This window comes from Bombina bombina, chromosome 2 (assembly GCF_027579735.1).
Source record: "Bombina bombina isolate aBomBom1 chromosome 2, aBomBom1.pri, whole genome shotgun sequence".
Taxonomy (NCBI): Eukaryota; Metazoa; Chordata; class Amphibia; order Anura; family Bombinatoridae; genus Bombina; species Bombina bombina.
In genome coordinates this window covers 1206209126-1206232021 of record NC_069500.1, presented here as the reverse complement: position 1 = coordinate 1206232021, position 22896 = coordinate 1206209126, and the positions used below count along the sequence as shown (strand labels likewise).

At 38.3% G+C, this 22896-nt stretch overlaps 1 protein-coding gene across 2 annotated transcripts in view; it reads right to left on the bottom strand.

The window, feature by feature from the left end:
• Nucleotides 1-2901: 2901 nt before the first annotated feature.
• Nucleotides 2902-22896, bottom strand: part of MSR1 (macrophage scavenger receptor 1) — a 126796-nt gene continuing 106801 nt past the window's right edge. For both annotated transcript variants that reach the window (XM_053700855.1, XM_053700856.1), the window contains 2 exons: nucleotides 6915-7097; nucleotides 2902-3950 (listed from right to left, as the gene is read on the bottom strand). In XM_053700855.1, the coding sequence (XP_053556830.1) occupies nucleotides 3817-3950; nucleotides 6915-7097 (317 nt within the window). In that variant the 3' untranslated portion in view covers nucleotides 2902-3816. The remainder of the gene's footprint in view (nucleotides 3951-6914; nucleotides 7098-22896) is intronic.

Sequence of the window (22896 nt, the reverse complement as noted above, 5' to 3'; positions counted from 1 at the left end):
CCTTGCGCTGAATATGTGATACCGATTTGCGACACGGTTCTATGTTAGTTTATAAGAGTAAAAATTGCGGACGACGGGTGAAATATACACGCCGCATTTATATGTAGCGCCATATATGTTATATGAAAACTGCGAAAAAAAACGTCTTTTGCGGGCGATGCTGCATATGTAATCTTGCCCAAGATGTTTGATTTTTCCATAGGTGATTTTTATAGACCATGCTTTCCACATCCAATTTGATTCATCCAAAAGAGAAAATAGCAATAACAGAGAGAATGCCAAATAAGCTGACTATGCCCAGAGGATATTGCATTGTGTTGTATGCTACTTGGGCAGCCACAGGATAACATTTTGAAATCCAACACTGTGAATGTTTTGAAGGCATTTATTTAATTTTTCTTATCCATCTGATTTGCTTTAGAGGAAATATATTCATTTTCTTGTTTAACATTATGTTGTAAAGTGTATAAAATGATCTATTACAACAGTATAGGTGTTATTTAGTGGTTTGAACCTCAAGCAATGATGCTAACCCTTTGGCTGCTATCTTTTCTAATCTGTTGAGTTTATTTACTGTTCTATAGCTGAATTGTCACAAGATTAGTCATACAACATGAGTTAATGTTATATATATTCACAAATGATTAACTGCAACACTAAATGAAACTCTCCATTTAAAAAAATAGTATAACTGTTGGTTCTGGTGAAAAAGCACCTTTAATTTGAAAGTTTGATACCTATATTCAGTGTAATGTAATAGTAATAATGCAGCAGAAAACATGCATTTAATTCAACTTTCCAATCTCCCATATGTTTAACCATTTTAACTAATGTTTTGCACCTTCAACAATTTCAAAAGTTTTCTTTTATGGTATTTTTGTTTTATTTTTCTCAAAAGCAATACAATCAAAACTGATACAATGGCAAATGTAAAACTGTAGTCAGTTATAATTAAACATAATTATTTTAAAATAATGGAATTATTTAAAACAAATATGAATGCAGTACATTAGCCGTAATAATCTAAATTTACTGAGCCATGTTTAATTTATTCAGTTACACAGAATAAGATAAAGTCAAAGGAAAACTGAAAGCTTTGGACTCATTTGGTTTCACCATTGCATCCCACAGCACTTAAATCAAATTTGTTAAGCATGCTTTTTTGTCTTTTTTTTTAGGCAACTAATTAATATGTTCCTCTCCTCTTGACATCTGTTTTACCTCAAATTCACCTTTAAATCCCTCTAAAATCATCTATCAGCACACATCAATTTCATTATTAATATATGTGCTGCCTAGTTGGCACCATTTATGACTAATAAAGTTTATCAGCAACCTCCTCACTTTCTGGCACAACTCTGTACTCGTTGCTTCTTCTCTTTACTCCTATGTACTCATTAAGTTTAGTATTCCATCTGGAAGAAAGGCTTTCTCCATATTATAGCAAAGTGAATCTTCTCTTCTGCAATTTATCTCAGCTCACTCATTAATTTTATTCCCAGAGAGCTCTCCTCTTGGACATGTTTGTGAAATGTGTGTATATTTATCTGATTTTTACTTTAGCAGGTAAATGATGTGAGTTCAGAGATTAGAAAAGGAATTATGTTTACATCTGTGATATGATCCCTGTATTGTAAAGTATGCTACACTCTCCTTCCAGTTTTCTTCTATCTTAAAGGGACATTAAACCCACATTTTTTCTTTCATGATTTAGAAAGAGCAAGCAATTTTAAACAACTTTCTAATCTATTTCTATTATCTAATTTGCTTCATTCTCTTGATATTCTTTGCTTAAAAGCATATCTAGATAGGCTAGGAAGCTGCTGATTGGTTGCTGCACACAGGTGCCTTGTGTTATTGGCTCACCCATGTGCATTGCTATTTCTTAAACAAAGGATATCTAAAGAATAAAGCAATTTAGATAATAGAAGTAAATTGGAATGTTGTTTAAAATCATAATCTAATTAGATTCTATGAGGAAGTGAGTAAAAATATAGCTAAAGGGGAATCAGTTGATGTGATATAATTTGATTTAGCAAAGGCGTTTGATACAGTGCCACATGAGAGATTAATGCACAAAATTAGGAGATTGGGAATAGCTGAAAATGTTAGTTTGTGGATAAATAACTGGATAAAAGATAGGGAGCAACGACTAATAGTAAATGGATCATACTCAGGTTGGACAAAGGTATTCAGTGGAGTACCCCAGGGATCAGTGCTAGGCCCTATTCTTTTTAATATTTTTATAAATGACTTGGAGCTAGGATTAAATAGCAAAACCTCTATTTTTGCAGATGATACTAAGTTAAGTAAGGTTATTAGGTCAGAGCAGGATGAACTTTTGTTACAAAGGGACCTGCAAAAATTAGAAGTATGGGCAGGTAAATGGAAAATGAGATTTAATGTGGGAAAATGCAAGGTTCTAAATTTTGGAAGTAAAAATAAGCAGGCAACGTATTATTTAAATGGGACAAGACTTAGCCAAACACAGGAGGAAAGGGATTTGGGGGTAGTAATAGATAACAAGCTAAAGATGGGTGCAGCTTCAAAGGCTAATAAGATACTAGCATGTATTAAAAGAGGCATTGACTCAAGGGAGGAAAGCATAATTCTGTCACTATATAAAGCCCTGGTAAGACCTCACCTTGAGTATGGAGTGCAGTTCTGGGGACCAATCACAAAAAAAGATATTGCACAACTAGAAAAAGTACAGAGAAGGGCCACAAAGCTAATAAGGGGATTGGAGAATTTAACTTATGAGGAGAGGCTAGCCAAACTGGGTCTGTTTTCTTTAGAAAAAAGGCGCTTAAAGGGACACTGTACCCAATTTTTTTCTTTTCGGGATTCAGATTGAGCATGAAATTTTAAGCAACTTTCTAATTTACTCCTATTATCAAATTTTCTTAATTCTCTTGGCATCTTTATTTGAAATGCAAGAATGTAAGTTTAGATGCCGGCCCATTTTTGGTGAACAACCTGGGTTGTCCTTGCTGATTGGTGGATAAATTCATCCACCAATAAAAAAGGGCTGTCCAGAGTACTGAAACCAAAAAAAAAGCTTAGATGCCTTCTTTTTCAAATAATGATAGCAAGAGAACGAAGAAAAATTGATAATAGGAGTAAATTAGAAAGTTGCTTAAAATTGCATGCTCTTTCTGAATTACAAAAGAAAAAAAAATTGGGTTCAGTGTCCCTTTAAGAGGTGACATGATTACTTTATATAAATATATTCAAGGCCCATATACAGAGATGGCAGAAGCTCTGTTTATTCCAAGAAAATTGTTTGTGACCAGAGGTCACAATTTAAGGTTGGAGGAAAGGAGATTTAATCTCCTGCAACTGAAACGTTTTTTCACTGTAAGAGCAATAAAAGTGTGGAACTCATTACCAAAGGAGGTAATGAATGCCAATACCCTAGATACATTTAAAAAATATTTGGATACATTTCTGTCTATAAACAAAATTCATGGATATGATTGCTAGTTTTAAATGGGTCACCTTTTAGTGGGATTATTTAAGCTTATCTGGAGCTTTTTGTATATATTTTAGATTTGTATAGGTTGAACTCGATGGACTTCGGTCTTTATTCAACCTCATCTACTATGTTACTATGAATAATGAAAAACATTTTTTGGGTTTAATGCCCCTTTAATTTCTTTCCATACATTCCTCTAGTGCATCAAGTCAAGACATCAGCCCTGTTTTTGAAAAGTTGAGAATAAACATCTTTAATGTAGCATCTGAATATTGTGCTGTAGTGAAAAAAGCATTTTTTTGCTGTATCAGATTATTCAATTGATGTAATTATTATTATATTTATGAACCACATTTAACCCCAGCATCTTCAGCATGTGTGCAGTCTGTGATTCCCCAGCCTTTAAATGTGCACTGAGTGATTGACCTTTCTAGACCAGTGCATGAAACCTCATCCATCCATATTCGATTTGAACCTGTAAGAAAACAATTTAGATGTCACAGCTTCAAAAGAATTACTACTTTATTTGGCAATTTTAGGGTGAAGGAAGAGAGAGATGACAAAGAAAAGTAGGAGAGAGAAGACAGGAAAAGATTAAAAAGAGTTACATTTTCTCAAACACAAGTTAAAAAGTTAATTGGACTTAAAGGGACATAAAACCCAAATTTGATTCACATAAATCATTCAGTCTTAAACAACTTTGAATTTACTTCTATTATCACATTTTCTTCTTTCTCTTGGTATCTTTTGTTGAAAAGCAGGGAGGTTCGTTCAGGAGTGTGTATGCGTCTGGATCAGTATATGGCAGCAGTTTTTAAAGAATGTTATACATTTGCAAGAGCACTAGATGGCAGCAGCAATTACTTTCATGTTTTGTTCCAAACGTGCACGCTACCTACCTAGGTATCTCCTCAACAAAGAATACCATGAGAAAAAAAAGAAAATTTGCTAATAGAAGTAAATTAGATTTTTTTTAAAAAAATTGTATGCACTGTCTAAATCAGAGCTTTCCAAACTTTTAATTTTGGCGACACACTTTTTAGACCTACATCATTTCGCAACACAGTAATTCATATGTACTACCAAACAGGAGGTTAAACTAACTGTTTAAAGAGATACGGACACATATATAAATTATATAATAATGAAATGTATTTACAAGTAACAGTATGTAAGTATGTGCAAGAATTAAAAAAAAAAAAGTTTAATAACACCAAAAGCTACTTACTATTTTAATAGGATGTATGAGGTTGATGGGATGAACACAGTTTCTGAATATTTGGTGGAATATTAGATAAAGACACTCGCATTTCATCATCAAGCATTTTTAAGCTTCCACTTCCTATTCATATATCAAGAGCAGGAGCAGTAATGCACTACTGGGAGCTAGCTGCAAAAAAACAAACACTTTGACTTCTGAGTTAAGCTCAGCATATAAGCTGGCGCACTCAAAGCTCTGGAGTCCGACTGACTACTGCCCGCGCCGCAAACACACTGCTGTCCCACTCACTGACTACACATGCAGTCAGGAGCCAATATGCCACCAATGGGAATAGTTTCAGTTCCCACTCAGCAGAACCAATAGGTTACGATGATCTGTGACCCACTAGGTATTAGTTATGTGTCAACCACGTTATATGCATAGCAGACAGACGGAAAGTCAGAAGCCAAAAAAAAAATTTAAATAAAAAATTTGTGCTGTAGCAGGGACACACCTACACACTGCTGCCGACACACTAATGTGTCACGACACACAGTTTGGAAAGCACTGGTCTAAATCATTAAAGAAAATTTGGGGGTTTCACTCTCCTTTAAGTTTAAATTCCTTTAAGCTCTACAGTACTATTGTTGGTTATTCTATAGAATGTTCATTGACTTACAGGAAAGAGAAATTGACCATTTTTTGCTTTGCACAAATATAGACTATATGGCCAGAAGTATAAGGACACTGCTACTATTTATTGAATTCAGGTTGCTAACAGGTGCATAAAATCCCGCAAATAGCCATGAAATCTCTAAAGACAATCATTTGCAGTAAAATGGTTTGCACTGAAGAGCTCAATGACTTTAACTCTTGCACTGTCATAGGATTCCACTTTTACCATAAGCTAGTTTGTAAAATTTCTGTTCTACTAGATCTGCCCTGGGCAACTGTAAGTGCTATTATTTTGAATTGGAAGCATCTAGGAGAGACAACAGCCCAGCCACAAGGTGGTAAATTACGCAGTCACAGAGCAGGGCTGCTGAGTGCTAAAGCGCATAGTATTTAAAAATCGGCTGTTATCAGTTGAAATAATCACAATCAGCACAATAAGTGTGCATTGGGAGCTTTATAAAATGGGTCTCCATGGCTGAACAGCTGAACAGAAGCCTCGCGTCAACATGCGCAATGCCAAGCATTGGCTGCAGTGGTATAAAGCACGCTGCCACTGGACTCTGGAGCAGCGGAAAAAATTGTTCTCCGAATGAATCACATTTCACTATCTGGCAGTCTGATAAAAGACTTTGGGGCCCATTTATCAAGCTCTGTATGGAGCTTGAAGGGCTGTGTTTCTGGCGAGCCTTCAGACATGCCAGAAACACCAGTTATGAAACAGCGGTCTAAAGACCGCTGCTCCATAACCTGTCCGCCTGCTCTGAAGAGGCGGACAGAGACCACGTGAAATCAACCCGATCGAATACGTTCGAGTTGATCGACACCCCCTGCTATCGGCTGTTTGGCCGCAAATCTGAAGGGGGCGGCGTTGCACCAGCAGTTCAGAAGAGCTGGTGGTGCAATGCTGAATGTGGAGAGTGTGTTGCTCTCCGCATTCAGCGATGTCTATCGGACATGATCCGCTGATCGAATCATGTCGAACAGACATTTGTAAAATAGGCCTCTTTGTGTGTGGAAGATGCCAGGAGAATGCTGCCTACCAGAATGGATAGTGACTACTGTAAAGTTTTATGGAGGTGGTCTGGGTCTGTTATTCAGGGTTTGGGCTAGGCCCCTTAATTCCAGTGAATGGTCATTTTAATGTTACAGGATGCAAAGGCATTTTAGAAAATGAGGCGCTCCCAACTTTGGGGTAGCCTTTGGGGAAGACCCTTTCCTGTTCCAGCATGACTGTGTCCCTGTGCAAAGAGCAAAGTCTATGAATACAGGGTTTGATGAGTCTGGTATGTAAAAACTCAAGTGGCATGCATAGACCTCATACATGTGCTTTTGGCTGAATGGGCACAAATTCCCACAGACATACTCCAAAATCTTGTGAAAAGTCTTTCCATTAAAGTTACAGCTTTTATACCTGCAAAGGAGGGACCAACTTCATATTAATGCCCATTGTTTTGGAAGGGTCTGCCCAACAAGCTCATACAGTAGTTTAGCCAATACATACAAAGACATAATACCCAGAGCTGATATGCTATCAAATTATTTTACTGCATACAAAATATTTACCTTGGCCATAGAACGCATCACTAAATACTTGAACTGCATTGGCATAACCAAGCATCTTGCAAACAACTTTCCCATCTCGAAGATCCCAGCGATCATCACAAATTGTTCCCCATTCTCCATTGTAGAAAATCTCAACTCTTCCTTGAAAAGTAGATTGTCCCCCAACCAAACGTACTACTGGGGCTATGAAATGAAAAATAACAGATGCAGCAAAAAATAACATAAGCAGAGACTATACTTTTAATTTTGATTAAAAAAAAACACATTTTAGGATATATAAAGTACATCCTGTCAAATTGATGAAATAAAACATGCTGAAAGGACAACTGTTTGACAGAGTAGCAGGGTGTGTTGGGTTAGAAAAATTTGGAAATGGAACTGCATGGCCATGTGTACTGTATGTCCTTGCCAATAATTAGGATTCATAGAGTGCGTGGTTTGGTGAGAAAATGCCCTGCAAATGGTTGTGGGAAGGTAGAAACTGTGACACATGAATTGAAGGATTGTGATTTATAAAGTAGATATGTAGGGTCCTAATGAAGAATTTGTTTATAGATAGTATTCATTTAACAGGGCATGGAGGCCAAACATAAGTTTTCATGATTCAGAGAGTGTGCAGTAAAAAAAAAAAAAAATCTTATAAAGTTATTATCAAATATATCTCTTTCTCTTGGAATCCTTAGTTGAAACTTAGGTAATTTCTATGAAAGCATGCTATGGAGGGCTCAAGAGTGTACATATATTTTGAACACTATATGACAGCAGTAACAGTGTTATACTGTAGTGTTCAAGACACTTGCATCCTCCTTAACAGTAGGGTATTTAGTTTCTTTGCTGCCAAGACACTGAGAAATCTGTTGCCACAAAAAAAAACGACCACTAATAAATGTAGGTCATATTTGCTTCTTATATTTCTCAACTTGGTGCAAGGATATATATATATATATATATATATATATATATTTATATTTATATATATTTTTATTTTGTTAAACAACATCTTCTTAGAGGTATCAATGCATTTTGTACATACGACTTTAAAGATGTAGAAAGGGTTAAATTTGCATTTGCGTTCGAGCATTAAAACCACTAGAATAATTTTTTTGTGCTCGGAGATTTGCGCTCATATTACGACGTGAAAGTAAAATGTTTGTGCTCTCACGTTCGCAAAGTCGCGGTAACAAATAGACTTTTAGAAGTCACAAATGCAAAATCGCATTCGCCCATAGACTTCATGGAGCCGAAAAAACAACCAAAAGTCACTTAAACACGATAACGGTTATTTGAGAGGGCAACATAAATAGATAATATTGCATTTTTCATAATCCAATGTTCTGCACATGGCAGAATATGTATTCTTTATTCTTAAAAAGATATTTAAATAAATGTCTGATGGAGTTTTGCACAAATATATATTTTTAACTATATACAGATGATGATATATAGGTACAGATTTATATATATATATATATATATATATATATATATATAAAACATATAGGATTATCTATTTAAAAATACTTAAAACATATTCCCCTATGTGAAGAACATTGGAATGTGAAATATTTACTGTAAATACATAATATAACACTTTATTAAATATGAATATTGCATAAATATGATCTGCTTGACTGCAAAGGGCTCCAATACACACACACACACACACACACACACACACACACACACACACACACACACACACACACACATATATATATATATATATATAATAAATATAGAACAAAGCATTCAGGGTATTTGGACACTTGACAAGACCAGTGAGTGCGTTGTTCTATATTTATTATCAGTATTTTCTTAGCACCCTGGCATCTGACTACCTGTTCGTGAGAGTGCGCTTACCTGACTATATATAGTGAATACGGCTGCTCATGCTGTTATAAGGACTCTAACTTTTAACAAATTCCGTTTGAAAGTTTTATTCATATTTTTAAAGAATTGTTCCAGTGATAGATACTCAGCTGATGTTTGGAACCTGTGTCTGATTATTTTTAGCGTTGACGATACCTCATAGAGATTGAGGTTATGTTTGTAAATACCTCTGTTTTTTACAATAAATTGAGCTTTACGTAAAACAATATTACTCTATGTGCGCTATGTTTCTTTCCTCTGTATAATACTACATGATCGATCAGAGAGGAATCAGACACAGTGATCTAAGAAAAGTAACCGGCGTGGAACTACCAATAAGTTGTGGAAACAAGTCGCTTCCTGGAGAGTGATACAACTATATCCGTGACAAATCGCCTAATCCTTACCTCATCCGATTGAGGGTGATTGATGTAAGTAGAACTTGAGCCCAGTAATAGGATATCTGGATGTAAAGGAATTTGTCTATAAGAAATGCACTCCCTGCTATAAAGGGCTTGTCTTCTATATTAATGGACATTTATTTACTTATTGTCTGTGTTCATATATATTCTACTGCACGTTTTAGTGTACTTTAAATCTGTATAAGAGTTTGATATTTGCAAACTTTTATGACATTCCTTAAAGTGTATGCTGGGTAAGAATAATTGAAAACAACCACACATTTATATATTTGTTTATTTTAAGAAAGGGGGTGTTATGTTTATACATATCACATTTAAACAGGTGTTTCGTTTCTGTATTTACTTGATATTTTATGACAGTAGATCATAGTATACTATTGTAACAATTTATTCATTTGATGTGTATGAGCAAACCTTTTCTAGTTCTACAGGAGGTGTAGCGCTGTGTAGTGTACTACATCTTCTTGGTTTATATATATATATATATATACATATATATATATATATATATATATATACATTCTGTATATATTTTGTTTATATGTATATGTGTGTATATATATATATATATATATATATATATATGTATGTCTTTAAATACATATATACACATATAAATACATAAATACATACAGTAAATACATATGTACACACTGTGACAGAAAGTCTGGTTTGGTGATAGAGGGACAGTTTCTTCATTATATTTTACCTACCAAGTTGTTTTTATTGTATGTGTTTGTATATTTAGTGGTAATTCCTTTTGTTTCATTTTTATTTTAAATGTATATATTACCATGACTTTGTAATTACAGGCTGTGCTAGTCATAATTTGCATACCTCTAGCTCATTGCATATTTTATCAACTTTATGTCTGCCATTATGTTAAGTTAGTTTAAGCAGCTCTGGCCCATATATCTGTCTATTTGTTTAATAGTTTTATTTCACCCCTTGTATACCTCAGTCTCAGTCTTATCTCTGTAATATTTTGATGTTTTGTTTCTGCATGAATGACCCTTAGCTCAAATGTCCATAAATGCACCCTCCCACTCCTTTAAACACTTTTGCTGGCCCATCATTAACCTAATATATCTCTCTCCTTCAGCTTGATTTGAAATATATCCTCTCCCAGAACTCACAGAAAATACAAAGATTTTTACACTCAGCTGCCCTCTGCTTACTTACTTACAACAGGTAGCCTTGAACAATCTATCTTCCACTATAATTCCACCCTTATATCCGTCCTTGACAATCTCGCCCCTCTTACCATTGCTCGGAAATCACACACTCATCCTCAGCCCTGGCATACTCCTCTGACACGGTACCTACGCAGATGTTCCCGTACTGCCGAACGGCACTGGAGAAAATCACAGAGTTCAGCTGATTTTCTTCATTACAAATTCATCTTGAACTCCTACTATTCTGCCCTTAATCTCCACAAGCAACACTACTTCTCTACTCTTATCTCTAATCTCTCTTCAAACCCAAAACGTCTGTTCTCCACTTTCAATACTCTCCTCCGCCCTCCCCCACTTCCTAATACAACTTCTCTATCAGCTCAAGACTTTGCCAGTCACTTCATTAACAAAATTGACTCCATCAGAAATGAAATCAGCTCTCAACATAATTCCAATGCTCTCACTTAACCACAACTCTCATAACCTGAAACTTAGTTCATTCTCCCCTGTTACTGAGGAAGAAGTTTCGGCACTTATACTGCGCTCTCACCTCACTACCTGTCCCCTTGACCCTATCCCCTCACAGCTACTCCCCTCCCTCTCTGCTACCCTTACCCCTATACTAACACACATTTTCAACCTCTCCCTCAGCACTGGTACATTTCCCTCATCTATGAAACATGCACTGGTCACACCTATCCTCAAAAAACCTTCCATTGATCCTACCTCCCCATCCAACTATCTCCCTATTTCCCTACTCCCTCTTGCCTCAAAGCTTCTCAAAAAACTAGTATATGCACGCCTATCCCATTTCCTTACGTTAAACTCCCTTCTTGACCCGCTGCAATCTGGATTTCGTCCCTATCACTCCACAGAGACAGCTATTGTTAAGGTCACCAACGACCTACTTACAGCAAAATCAAAAGGCCACTTCTCTCTGCTTATCCTCCTTGATCTGTCCACAGCCTTTGACACTGTCGACCACCCTCTTTTGCTCCAAACCCTTCAATTTGGCATCTGTGACACAGCCCTTTCGTGGCTCTCTTCCTACCTGTCAAACCATACCTTTAGTTTAGCCTTCTCTGGGGCCTCCTCTGCCCCGTCACCACTTTCTGTTGGAGTACCACAAGGCTCTGTCCTCGGTCCCCTTCTCTTCTCAATCTATACGTCATCACTAGGTTCCCTAATTAAGTCCCACGGTTTACAATATCATTTTTATGCCGATGACACCCAAATCTACTTCTCTGCACCAGACCTATCTCCTTCCTTGCTAACCTGTGTCACTGTCTGTCTTTCTCACATCTCTTCCTGGATGTCCTCTCACTACCTCAAGCTAAATCTCTCCAAAACTGAGCTCCTCATTTTCCCCCCTTCTTCCAAAATCTCCACCCCCAATATCTATAACTGTCGACAACTCCATCATTACCCCTACCCCGCATGCCCAATGTCTCGGGGTCACATTTGACTCAGATCTTTCCTTCACTCCTCACATTCAGTCCTTGGCTAATCTCCAAAATTAGACACTTCCTTACACAAGACACAGCTAAGATTTTAATTTACTAGCTCATTCTTTCCCGCCTTGATAACTGCAAATCTGTCCTCTCTGGTCTTCCCACCTGCTGCCTAGCTCCTTTACAATCCTTAATGAATGCCTCTGCCAGACTCATCTTCCTTACACGTCGCTCTTCATCTGCTGCTCCTCTCTGCCAATCCCTTCACTGGCTTCCTCTTGCCTCTAGGATCAAACACAAAATTCTCACTCTGACATACAAAGCCCTCAACTGCACTGCTCCCCCCTATATCTCAGACCTTGTTTCCAGATACTCTGCCTCCCGTCCCCTTCGCTCTACTCATGACCTCCTACTTTCCTCCTCTCTGGTTACCTCATCGCACTCCCATTTACAGGACTTCTCCAGACTGGCTGCCATCTTGTGGAACTCTCTGCCTCGCCCCACAAGACTCTCCCCTAGCTTTGAAAGCTTCAAGCGCTCCCTAAAGACTCTACTGTTCAGGGATGCATACAACCTATGCTAACCTTACTTTATACCAGTTCCACTCCTCCATTGCTATCCCCTGAACCCCCTTAAGTCCAGCTGTTTGTAGATCACCTTCTTAAGAGCTTATTACAACAGTGCAACTCTTGGCAGGGCCCTCTACCCATTTGATCCCTTTAATTGTTTTGTTGTACTACCCTCTGTTTACAGCGCTGCAGAATCTGTTGGCACTCTACAAATAACTGATAATAATAATAATAATAATAGAGGGAGTATATATTAGACCAAGTTTAATACATTTCACTTTACCATTTTGCTAAGAAACCCCAGGGAAGTGATTAGTGTTTTTTAGTTGTGAATACCTTACAGCTGTTAAAGACAATTAAACTCAGGTGTGGCTCATGATTACTGATCCTAGGATTTAAAAGGGAAGCATTTCTCTAGCTAAGTAGATTACAGCCAGGCAGGAGGCCTGATATGATGTGTTGTGAAAAATATGATGTACTAAACGTTTTGCTGGATTTCTGTTTGCTGTTACATTCTGTAAAGGACATTTGTATTGATGCAGACAATGCAGACAGAGATTTGCTGTTTTGGAAGCTTGTGCAAAGACTGAATCTGTTCCTTTTGCCTTACCTGTAAACAAACTGTATGCTGCTGTTAAAGTCACCTTACTATTTTTGGAAGAAAATAAAGTTTTGAAAACTTTAAACTTTAAACTAGATTGTCCTAGATTGCGTTTAAACCCTAGACAGTGGTTGCCAAAGTTTCTTGTTACATATGGTGGAGAATGCGGGCAACCACATTTTATGTCTGTGGGTTTTATAATTTGCAAACAACCTGGAGGAAGCTATTAAAGCACTGATTCAGTCTACCACTGTGCAACAGGAGGCCAATAGAAAATCTGCTGAAAACAGTGCAGCTCTGCAGCAGTTGGTGTTGGCACAGACGGAGAACGCTATGTTTATGGCAAAAACACAGAAAGAGAGTACTGAAGTGCTGGTGCAACAGATGGTCACATTTCAAGCAGAAACATTCAGGAAGGTTTGTGAGGAACAGCAGAACGCCACATGCACGTTGCGGCAAGAGATTCAAGCTATATCTGAGAGACTGAGCTCTGATCCTGCTGGTGGCTGTCAAGGCTCTAAAGTTATACGAGCTAGTCACTATATTCAAAAGATGTCTGCAGCGGACGATGTTGAGGCATACCTTCTTGCCTTTGAGAAAACAGCGGAAAGAGAAGGATGGCCAACAGATGAGTGGGCAAGCATACTTGCACCTTTTTTGAGTGGAGAACCTCAAAAAGTCTAGAGCCGGAGCAAGCCAGTGACTATGACAAGCTGAAGGCTGAGATCCTGGCACGCCTAGGAATGACTTCTGCAGTACGTGCTCAAAGATCCCACTCTTGGAGATATGCATCTGATAAAGCTGCAAGATCACAGATGTTTGACCTCATTCACCTTGCCAGAAAATGGCTGCAACCAGAGGTTAACTCCACTAATAAGATTGTGGAGTTATTGGTGATGGATCAACGAGGATTACCTGCTTCCCTGCGTCGATGGGTCAGTCAGGGTGACCCTCATACTGCAGACCAACTGATTGCTCTAGTGGAAAGGTATATTGCGGCAGGATAAGTTTTGCATCTACCGCCAGCAGATTTACCCTCCTCTCCTATTTGCCAGAACTCTACAAGAACTGGTAAGACTGTTCAAGTGGGAAGGGGGGTGAGAGACCAGCAGTTATATTTACAAGATACAAGGGACACTCCTCTGGGAGATAGAGGAACATTTAAATATAACCAACCTGGAAGGAAATCTAATTATAGTATTACATTTTTTAAGTGTAATGAGGTTGGTCATGTTGTCAGAGACTGTGCCCTTAAAGATGAACTGATGGACTATAGTACAAGTGATAATACAGGGCCGCACTCATTTTTGTCTAACTGTATTTATCCTGATAATAATGATGTCTCTCACATGTGTTTGGTGACTGTAAATGATAGAATGTGTAAAGCATTACTTGTTTCAGGTAGTATGGTTACATTAGTGGCAAAATGTATAGTACATGATGTGAATATAGATCATATGCATAAAATGGGTATTCTTTGTGTTCATGGTGATAAACGTGAATATGCTACAGCTGATGTAAATTTCGAAACACAATGTGGTTCTTTAAAACATCGGGTAGGTGTAGTACCCAAATTAGCTCATGAGGTGGTGATAGGAAGAGATTTTCCTAAGTTTTTTGAATTATGGGCTTTAATAGTAAATTCAGCTAAGGAGTCCAAAGGGAATTAAACAATTGAGGATTTTGTGTTTGATTTTTCTGAAATTGATTTGGACGAAAACAGTAAAGGTAAAACTTATTGTCCTAAGCCTGTATTGATAGGAGATCAGCCTCTCCAGAATAATGAGCCAGGTGTTAGTACAGAAAGCAATGATGATTTATTAGATTTGGAGGTTAATTGTGGTAATTTTAAAAGTGCCCAATGGGAGGATCCCACTTTGGCTGAAGCAAGAAATTATATCCGGGTTGTAAATGGTGTTATTTCACAGCCAGAAATTCCATTACCTTATCCTCACTTTGAAGTAAATAATAACCTGCTATACAGAATAGACAAAAAGGGCACAGATATTGTTAAAACAGTTGTTGGTAGCTCAAGTTTTTCGTAATACAGTGTTAAATCTTGCACATAGTCACATACTAGTGGGGCACCTGGGAATGGATAAGACTAAAGAAAGGGTCCTTAGAAGGTTTTACTGGCCAGGTGTGTTTAAGACCGTTAATAATTATTGCTCTTCATGTCCCAAGTGCCAGCTAACTGCTCCCACTAAGGATTTTCATAGTCCATTAGTGCATTTACCAATCATTGATGTGCCATTCGAAAGAATTGCCATGGAATTGATAGGTCCACTGGTGAAGTCAGCCAGAGGACACCAGTATATACTGGCTGTCCTGGATTATGCAACCCGCTATCCTGAGGCAGTACCACTACGTAATCGTTCTGCAAAATTTATAGCAAAGGAACTTATGCTTATGTTTAGTAGAGTTGGTATACCCAAGGAAATGTTGACAGATCAAGGGACTCCTTTTATGTCTAAGGTTACAAAAGAAATGTGTAAACTGCTCCATATTAAGCGTCTGAAAATTTCAGTATATCACCCTCAAACGGATGGGCTGGTAGAGAGGTTCAATAAGACCCTAAAGAGTATGTTACGGAAGGCAATTGATGTGGATGGAAAAATTGGGACCTTTTATTGCCTTATTTAATGTTTTCTATCAGAGAAGTTCCTCAGGCATCAACAGGGTTTTCACCTTTTGAACTTTTGTATGGTCGACATCCACGTGGGTTACTTGATATTGTTAAAGAGACATAGGAACAGGAAACTACACCCTATAGAAGGGTTATTGAGCATATATCTCAAATGCAGGATCGAATGGAGGCTGTCATGCCCACAGTTAGGGAACATATGGGAAAAGCCCAAGAAGCACAAAAACACAGTTGTAATCGAAATTCTAGGGTTAGAGTGTTTCAACCTGGCGACAGGGTACTAGTTTTAGTCCCTACAGTAGAAAATACATTTTTGGCTACTTGGCATGGCCAATATGAGGCCATTGAAAAGGTGGGTGATGTAAACTATAAGGTGAGTCAGTCAGGGAGAAGAAAACCTGAGCAGATATATCACATTAATTTACTAAAGCCCTGGAAGGATAGGGAGGTTTTGTGTGCGGTAAATACAACAGAGATACCTGTTACTGAGCCAGAGGTAAATGTTTCTGAAACCCTATCTGTGCATCAAAAGCTAGAGGTCAAGGACTTTATTAGAAGGAACAGAGAGGTTTTTTCCATGATGCCAGGGAGAACTAACATAATTAAACATGACATAGTTACAGAACCAGGGAAAAAAGTTTCCCTTAAACCCTATAGAGTTCCTGAAGCCAGTAGGGAGGCTATTAAATTGGAGGTGGAAAAAATGTTAAAACTTGGGGTGATTGAAGAATCATACAGTGATTGGAGCAGTCTAATTGCGTTAGTTCCTAAATCGGATGGTACTTTACGATTTTGTAACAATTATCGTAAATTAAATTGTATTTCAAAATTTGATACCTACCCAGTGCCTAGGGTTGATGAGTTAATAGAAAAACTAGGAAAAGCACGTTATTTAACAACAATTGATTTAATGAAAGGCTATTGGCAGGTACCCCTCACTGATCAGGCAAAGGAGAAAACTGCTTTTTCAACTCCAGATGGGTTGTTTCAGTATACAGTTTTCCCATTTGGGTTACATGGTGCTCCTGCACAGAGAATGATGGATAGAATTCTAAAGCCCCATGTTCGTTATGCTGCAGCATATCTTGATTATGTAGTCATTTATAGTACAGATTGGGAATCACATCTCTCAAAAGTTCAGGCAGTTCTGGACTCCATTTTCTCTGCTGGCTTAACTGTGAATCCTTCAAAATGTACCATAGGTTTAGAGGAAGCGAAGTACTTGGGATATACAATTGGGAGAGGATTAGTTAAGCCACAGGCAACTAAATTATAAGCCATACAAAACTAGCCCCACCCCATAACTAAGAAACAAGTTAGAGCTTTTTTGGGTTTGACTGGATATTATAGAAGGTTTAATCCAGATTTTGCTACAATAGCTGCTCCTTTAACTGATCTTACAAAGGCAAAATCACCAGTGATGGTTAAATGGTCTACAGAAGCAGACAAGGCTTTTAAGCATTTGAAAGATGCCCTGTGTGCCTATCCAGTTTTGGTAACTCCAGATTTTTGTAAAGATTTTATGGTGCAGACTGATGCTTCTGATGTTGGTGTGGGGGCTGTTCTTTCCAAAGTGTACCAAGGGGAGGAGCATCCTGTATTATTTCTTAGTAGAAAATTAAACCAACAAGAGAAAAATTACTCTATTGTTGAAAAAGAATGTTTAGCTATTAAGTGGGCTTTGGAGTCTCTTCGGTACTATTTGTTGGGGAGGAAATTCATGCTCCTCTCAAATTGATGAGTCAGAATAAAGAGAGGAATGCAAGAGTGACTAGATGGTTTCTTAGTCTGCAGCCTTTTCATTTCTTTGTTGAGCACAGAGCAGGTCTTTTGCAGGGCAATGCTGATGGTCTTTCAAGGGTACACTCTTTAATGTTTATGGTCGCTCACTCCACCAAGTGTGAGCTGGGGGGGACGGAAGTGTGACAGAAAGTCTGGTTTGGTGATAGAGGGAATATATATTAGACCAAGTTTAATACATTTCACTTTACCATTTTGCTAAGAAACCCCAGGGAAGTGATTAGTGTTTTTTAGTTATGAATACCTTACAGCTGTTAAAGACAATTAAACTCAGGTGTGGCTCATGATTACTGCTCCTAGGGTTTAAAAGGGAAGCATTTATCTAGCTAAGTAGATTACAGCCAGGCAAGATTCCTGATATGATGTGTTGTGAAAAATATGATGTACTAAACGTTTTGCTGGATTTCTGTTTGCTGTTACATTCTGTAAAGGACATTTGTATTGCTGCAGACAATGCAGACAGAGATTTGCTGTTTTGGAAGCTTGTGCAAAGACTGAATCTGTTCCTTTTGCCTTACCTGTGAACAAACTGTGTGCTGCTGTTAAAGTCACCTTGCTAATTTTGGAAGAAAATAAAGTTTTGAAAATTTTAAACTGGATTGTCCTCTATTGCATTTAAACCCTAGAAGACAGTGGTTGCCAAAGGTTCTTGTTACAACACATATAAGCATATATACATACATGTACATATTTAGACGTGTGTGTATATATATATATATATATATATATATATATATATATATATATGTCTCTATGTTAAAGTGCTTTACAGTTCTTTTTTTTTCTAACACCTCACATTAACAGTTAACCAGAACTCTGAAGCCACAGTTATTATTTAAGCATAAATCACACTTGTGCGTGTGCGTTCACATTTACTTTCAGCTTGTAATACGGGCAGAATTTAACTTGTGGGCAAACAGGCTCGAAAATCCTATATTGCTTGTGTGCAAACTCTACTCATAATCTAACGCTGTATGTACTGTTTGGTTGAATAGTATTATATATAGTTTAAATCTTGAACCTTCTAGTTATCAGTGACCAAGTGCCCTAGAGGCATGAAATGCATTTTATGTGAAGTGTTTAATGTCCCCTTTGACCATACTTTGTGTGTTTTTACAGTAAATTTGTGTGCCTTATTTGTTTTTAATTATCAACAATAAAGCTTTGGATTCCAAACTTATGCCGCTTTACGTCTCCTGTGGATATTGAGTGCTTAGATTTGTGTACATTTGGTCTAGTTTGCCTATACAGGGGCGTTCTTTCCAGCAGCTGACCCAGGCCGAGACCTCAGGCCTCACTATAGGTGTGTTAGCACAGAAGTACTCCACGGAAAGGATATCGGCTGGAGCATCCTACCCATTCTCTGCTTTCTTCATAAAAAAGGGATTTAGTGAAAGTCAACTTGATGAAGAACTCAAATAGTTTCGGCTGGATTATGAGTTGTGCGTTAGGGTAAAAAAGCAGTGTTAAGAGGCCCTAACGCTGCTTTTTTACGCCCGCTGGTATTACGAGTCTTGCAGGTTTAGGGTGACCACACACTTCTTTGGCCTTACCCCAAAACGACTTATGTAAACTTTGTAAAGTCTTTTTTCTATGGGACTTCCATAGCCCCGGTTTTACGAGTCTGTCCTAGGAGGCCACAAAGTGAGCGCTACACCCTACCCTGTCAAGATCCATAATGCATTTAAAAGTCAGTAGTTATGAGTTTTACACTACAACACTGTAGCATAAAACTCATAACTAAAGTGCTAAAAACTACACTAACACCCATAAACTACCTATTAACCCCTAAACCGAGGCCCTCCCGCATAGCAAGTACTAAAATAAAAATTTTAACCCCTGATCTGCCGCTCCGGACACCGCCGCAACCTACATTATATTTATGAACCCCTTAGCTGCTGCCCCCAACATCGCCGCCACCTACATTATATTTATTAAACCCCTAATATGCCGCCCCCATTGTAACTGCCACCTTCCTACACTTATTAACCCCTAATCTGCTGCCCCAACATTGCCGCCACCACTATAATAAACATATTAACCCCTAAACCGCCGCACTCCCGCCTCGCTAACATTAACATGTAATAGACACTACTATATAGAATAAGATGCAGATACTGATATAAAAATCCAGTATAAAACTATTTAAAAACTTACTTAGAAGCTCTGAGTTTAGCTCTGTTGAAAAGGTAGCTGGAAAGCCTACTGCAAGTGGGAAATAAGACACCCCCCCTTCTTTTGCATATGAAAATGCCATTTACACAAACAGGAGCAAGCTGGAGAAGGTAGCTGACGGTATTCTCATAAAACTTTGGGGCTTGGTTAGGAGTCTGAAAATCAGAGCAATGTTATTTAAAAATAAGCAAAACTGTCATCTACAAAACATTTATGCAAAGAAAAAAAATGAGTGTATGTCCCTTTAAACAGTACAATTAAGTAAAAATGAGTCACCTAAGAGGTTTAAAAAATCAACACTAGTGATTCCCAGAAATGGAGCAGTAGAGGACATGACCACCATGTATTTGTCATGGTACCTATATAACCACATCCCTTCCAGCATCTAGAAGAGGATCTGTGGGGAATACAAATCTTAGATGAGCAGGTGTTAGGTACCAGTCTGAAAGAACTTTATGATTAATTTCTAAAACATGCAGTGATTTTAAAGGTTTGTTGGTATTTTGAAATAGCCTCATACACTTTTGAGGGGATATTTCTAATTCCAGGTATTTCTGCCATTTCTGGGAATAATTTGGAAGCAACTTATACAGGCAAGCATCTAGGACCTGTCCGGACAGAGATAACATGCATCTGGGGATGGCATTTTGCCAACAATGGTGCTTAAAAAGTGTTAAAACTCTCAGAAAATCTAGCATGTATGGGGAAGTTTGCAATAGATGAAACAACTGGGTGTATTTAAACCAGGAAGTAAAATATCCAACTGCTAAACTTTGCAGGTACAGTCTAGATTTGAGTTTACCTTGATTTAATATAATTAGTGATGAGGGTAGGGAACCCTTATTCTATGAAGTTCTTTTGACCTACAGTTGGATCAAGCCCTTTAAAAATTCAGTCTTGTGGGACATTGGGGACACAGAAAATCAGGGAGAGGCTCTGTGGCCCATTTATCAAGCTCCTGCAGGCTCGCCAGAAACACCAGTTATGAAGCAGCGGTCTTTATAACCTGTCCACCTGCTCTTAGGAGGTGGACTGAGATCGCCGCAATTCAACACGATCGAGTAGGGGCAACTGCTGGTGCAATGCTGAATACTGTGATGATCTTTATAATGTATTAGCAAACAGCAAGGAGAGAGAACAGGAATACAGACTTTATTCAGCAGCATCCATCTTAACAATAACTGCCCGCCCCCTCCAATCACATGACTAAAATGTTAACTGTTTGTAGTGCACAGAGTGAACTAAGCATAACTATTGAACTTAAACTATAACATAAAGCATACACATCATTACATCTTCCCCTTCAAATATGAAACACTTAATATGAGACAAAGTCTTCCCATATTTTTGGTTTGCTAGCTCGACCATAACGAGAGAAAGTAACTGCTGGCTCACTAGCAGTACAATCAGTGTCAGGTTGAGAGTCATTCCCAGCATTATCGCAAGCTGATACACTTATGTTGTCCTCAAAGTCCTCAGTAGACTTTACATCCATGTTAGGGAATTCTGTGCATTCATTGCTTTGCTCTTTATTGTCATTGCTGCTTGGTTCCTCGAGTAGGGTATCAGCTGCAGTATCTGGTCGAAGATGACGCCTGTTGCGTCTCAGTTTCTGTCCACACTTGGTTTTGATTATATATGACCTTGGTGAATTAGCTTCACTGACAATTCGAGCAGGTTCCCATGTATCCCCAGTGACTCTGTGTCTCACAGCTTGCCCAACCCTGAGTGGACCAAGTAACTTGGTAGATTTGTCAAAATACAGCTTTTGCTTTTTCATGTTTATGTTCCTCTGACCTGTTACCTGATCCTGTGGGATAGTCTGAGGCTGCAATTTCTGTGGTGCAATAGGCACTGTGGTCCTCAGTGCTCTACCCATGAGCAGCTGTGCAGGTGAACATAAACCCTCCATGGGTGTTGCACGATAGTTTAACAGGCCTAGGTACACATCCTGCCCTGATGATTGTGCTTTTCGGATAATGGATTTGGCTATGCCAACATACTTCTCAGCTAAACCATTGGCCTGTGAGTGATACGGACTTACTGGTTTGTGCCTGACTCCCCATTCACGCAGAAAGCACTGGAATTCAGCACTTGAGAATTGCGGGCCATTATCAGACACAAGTTCTTCACACACTCCATGTCTCGAGAGTATTGTTTTGAAAGCCCATATGATTGCTGATGCTTTTAGATTTCTCAGCTGTACTAACTCAAAGAATTTGCTGTAGTAATCTACTACTATCAGGTAGTGGTTGTCCTCAAAATGAAAAATATCTGTGGCCAGTCTCTGCCATGCCCGTGAAGGAGTGTTCCATGGTGTGAGAGGTTCTTTTGCATTGTTTTTTTGAAATGTCTGGCAGGTTTCACATGTCTTCACAAGTGTCTCAATATCAAGGTCCAAATTAGGCCAGTAAACCACATCCCGTGCTCTGCGCTTACAAAGAGTAATGCCCAAATGTCCCTGGTGAATTTGCTCCAATATTTCTGCCTGCTGTGATTTAGGAATAACAATACGGTCACCCATGAATATGATATCCGTATGAAAGGATAGTTAATTTCTCACAGGCCAGAATCCCTGCAACTCAGGAGAAAGCTTCTTTCGTTTTTCTGGCCAGCCATTGCACATGACACGAATTAGTTTTTCTAGTACTTTATCTTGTTTGGTATCTTGTCTAATTTTTTCCAGCCGTACATCAGCTATTGGAATATTTACTAGTACTGTATGTACCTGTTCTTCCAATTCAGGTTCATCCCGTGCTTCATGTCCTTCTGGAAACACCCTAGACAGCGTATCTGCCATCGGAATTTCCTTTCCTGGTTTATATTTCACTGTGAGATCATACTGTTGTAGTTTCATAACCATCCTCTGCAGGCGTGGAGGTATAGCAGATAGTGGTTTTTGCATGATGTACTCCAATGGTTTGTGATCAGTTTCCACAACCACTGGGCGACCATAGATATACTGGTGAAATTTCTCACATCCATTTACAATGGCCAACATCTCCTTCTCAATTTGAGCATAATTGGCTTGTGTTGTTGTCAGAGCTCGTGAAGCATATGCAACAGGATGTCCTTGTTGCATTAGCACAGCACCTAACCCAAACTGGGATGCATCCACTTGAAGCACAGTGTTGCAGTTTACGTCAAAATATTTCAGTATTGGCCCCGGATGTTTAGTGATCAGTTTTTTTACTTTCTCAAATGTCTTTTCCATGTTTGCGTCCCAAGACCAAATAGCATCCCTTTGTAGCAATGCACGTAGTGGGGCTGTCAGCT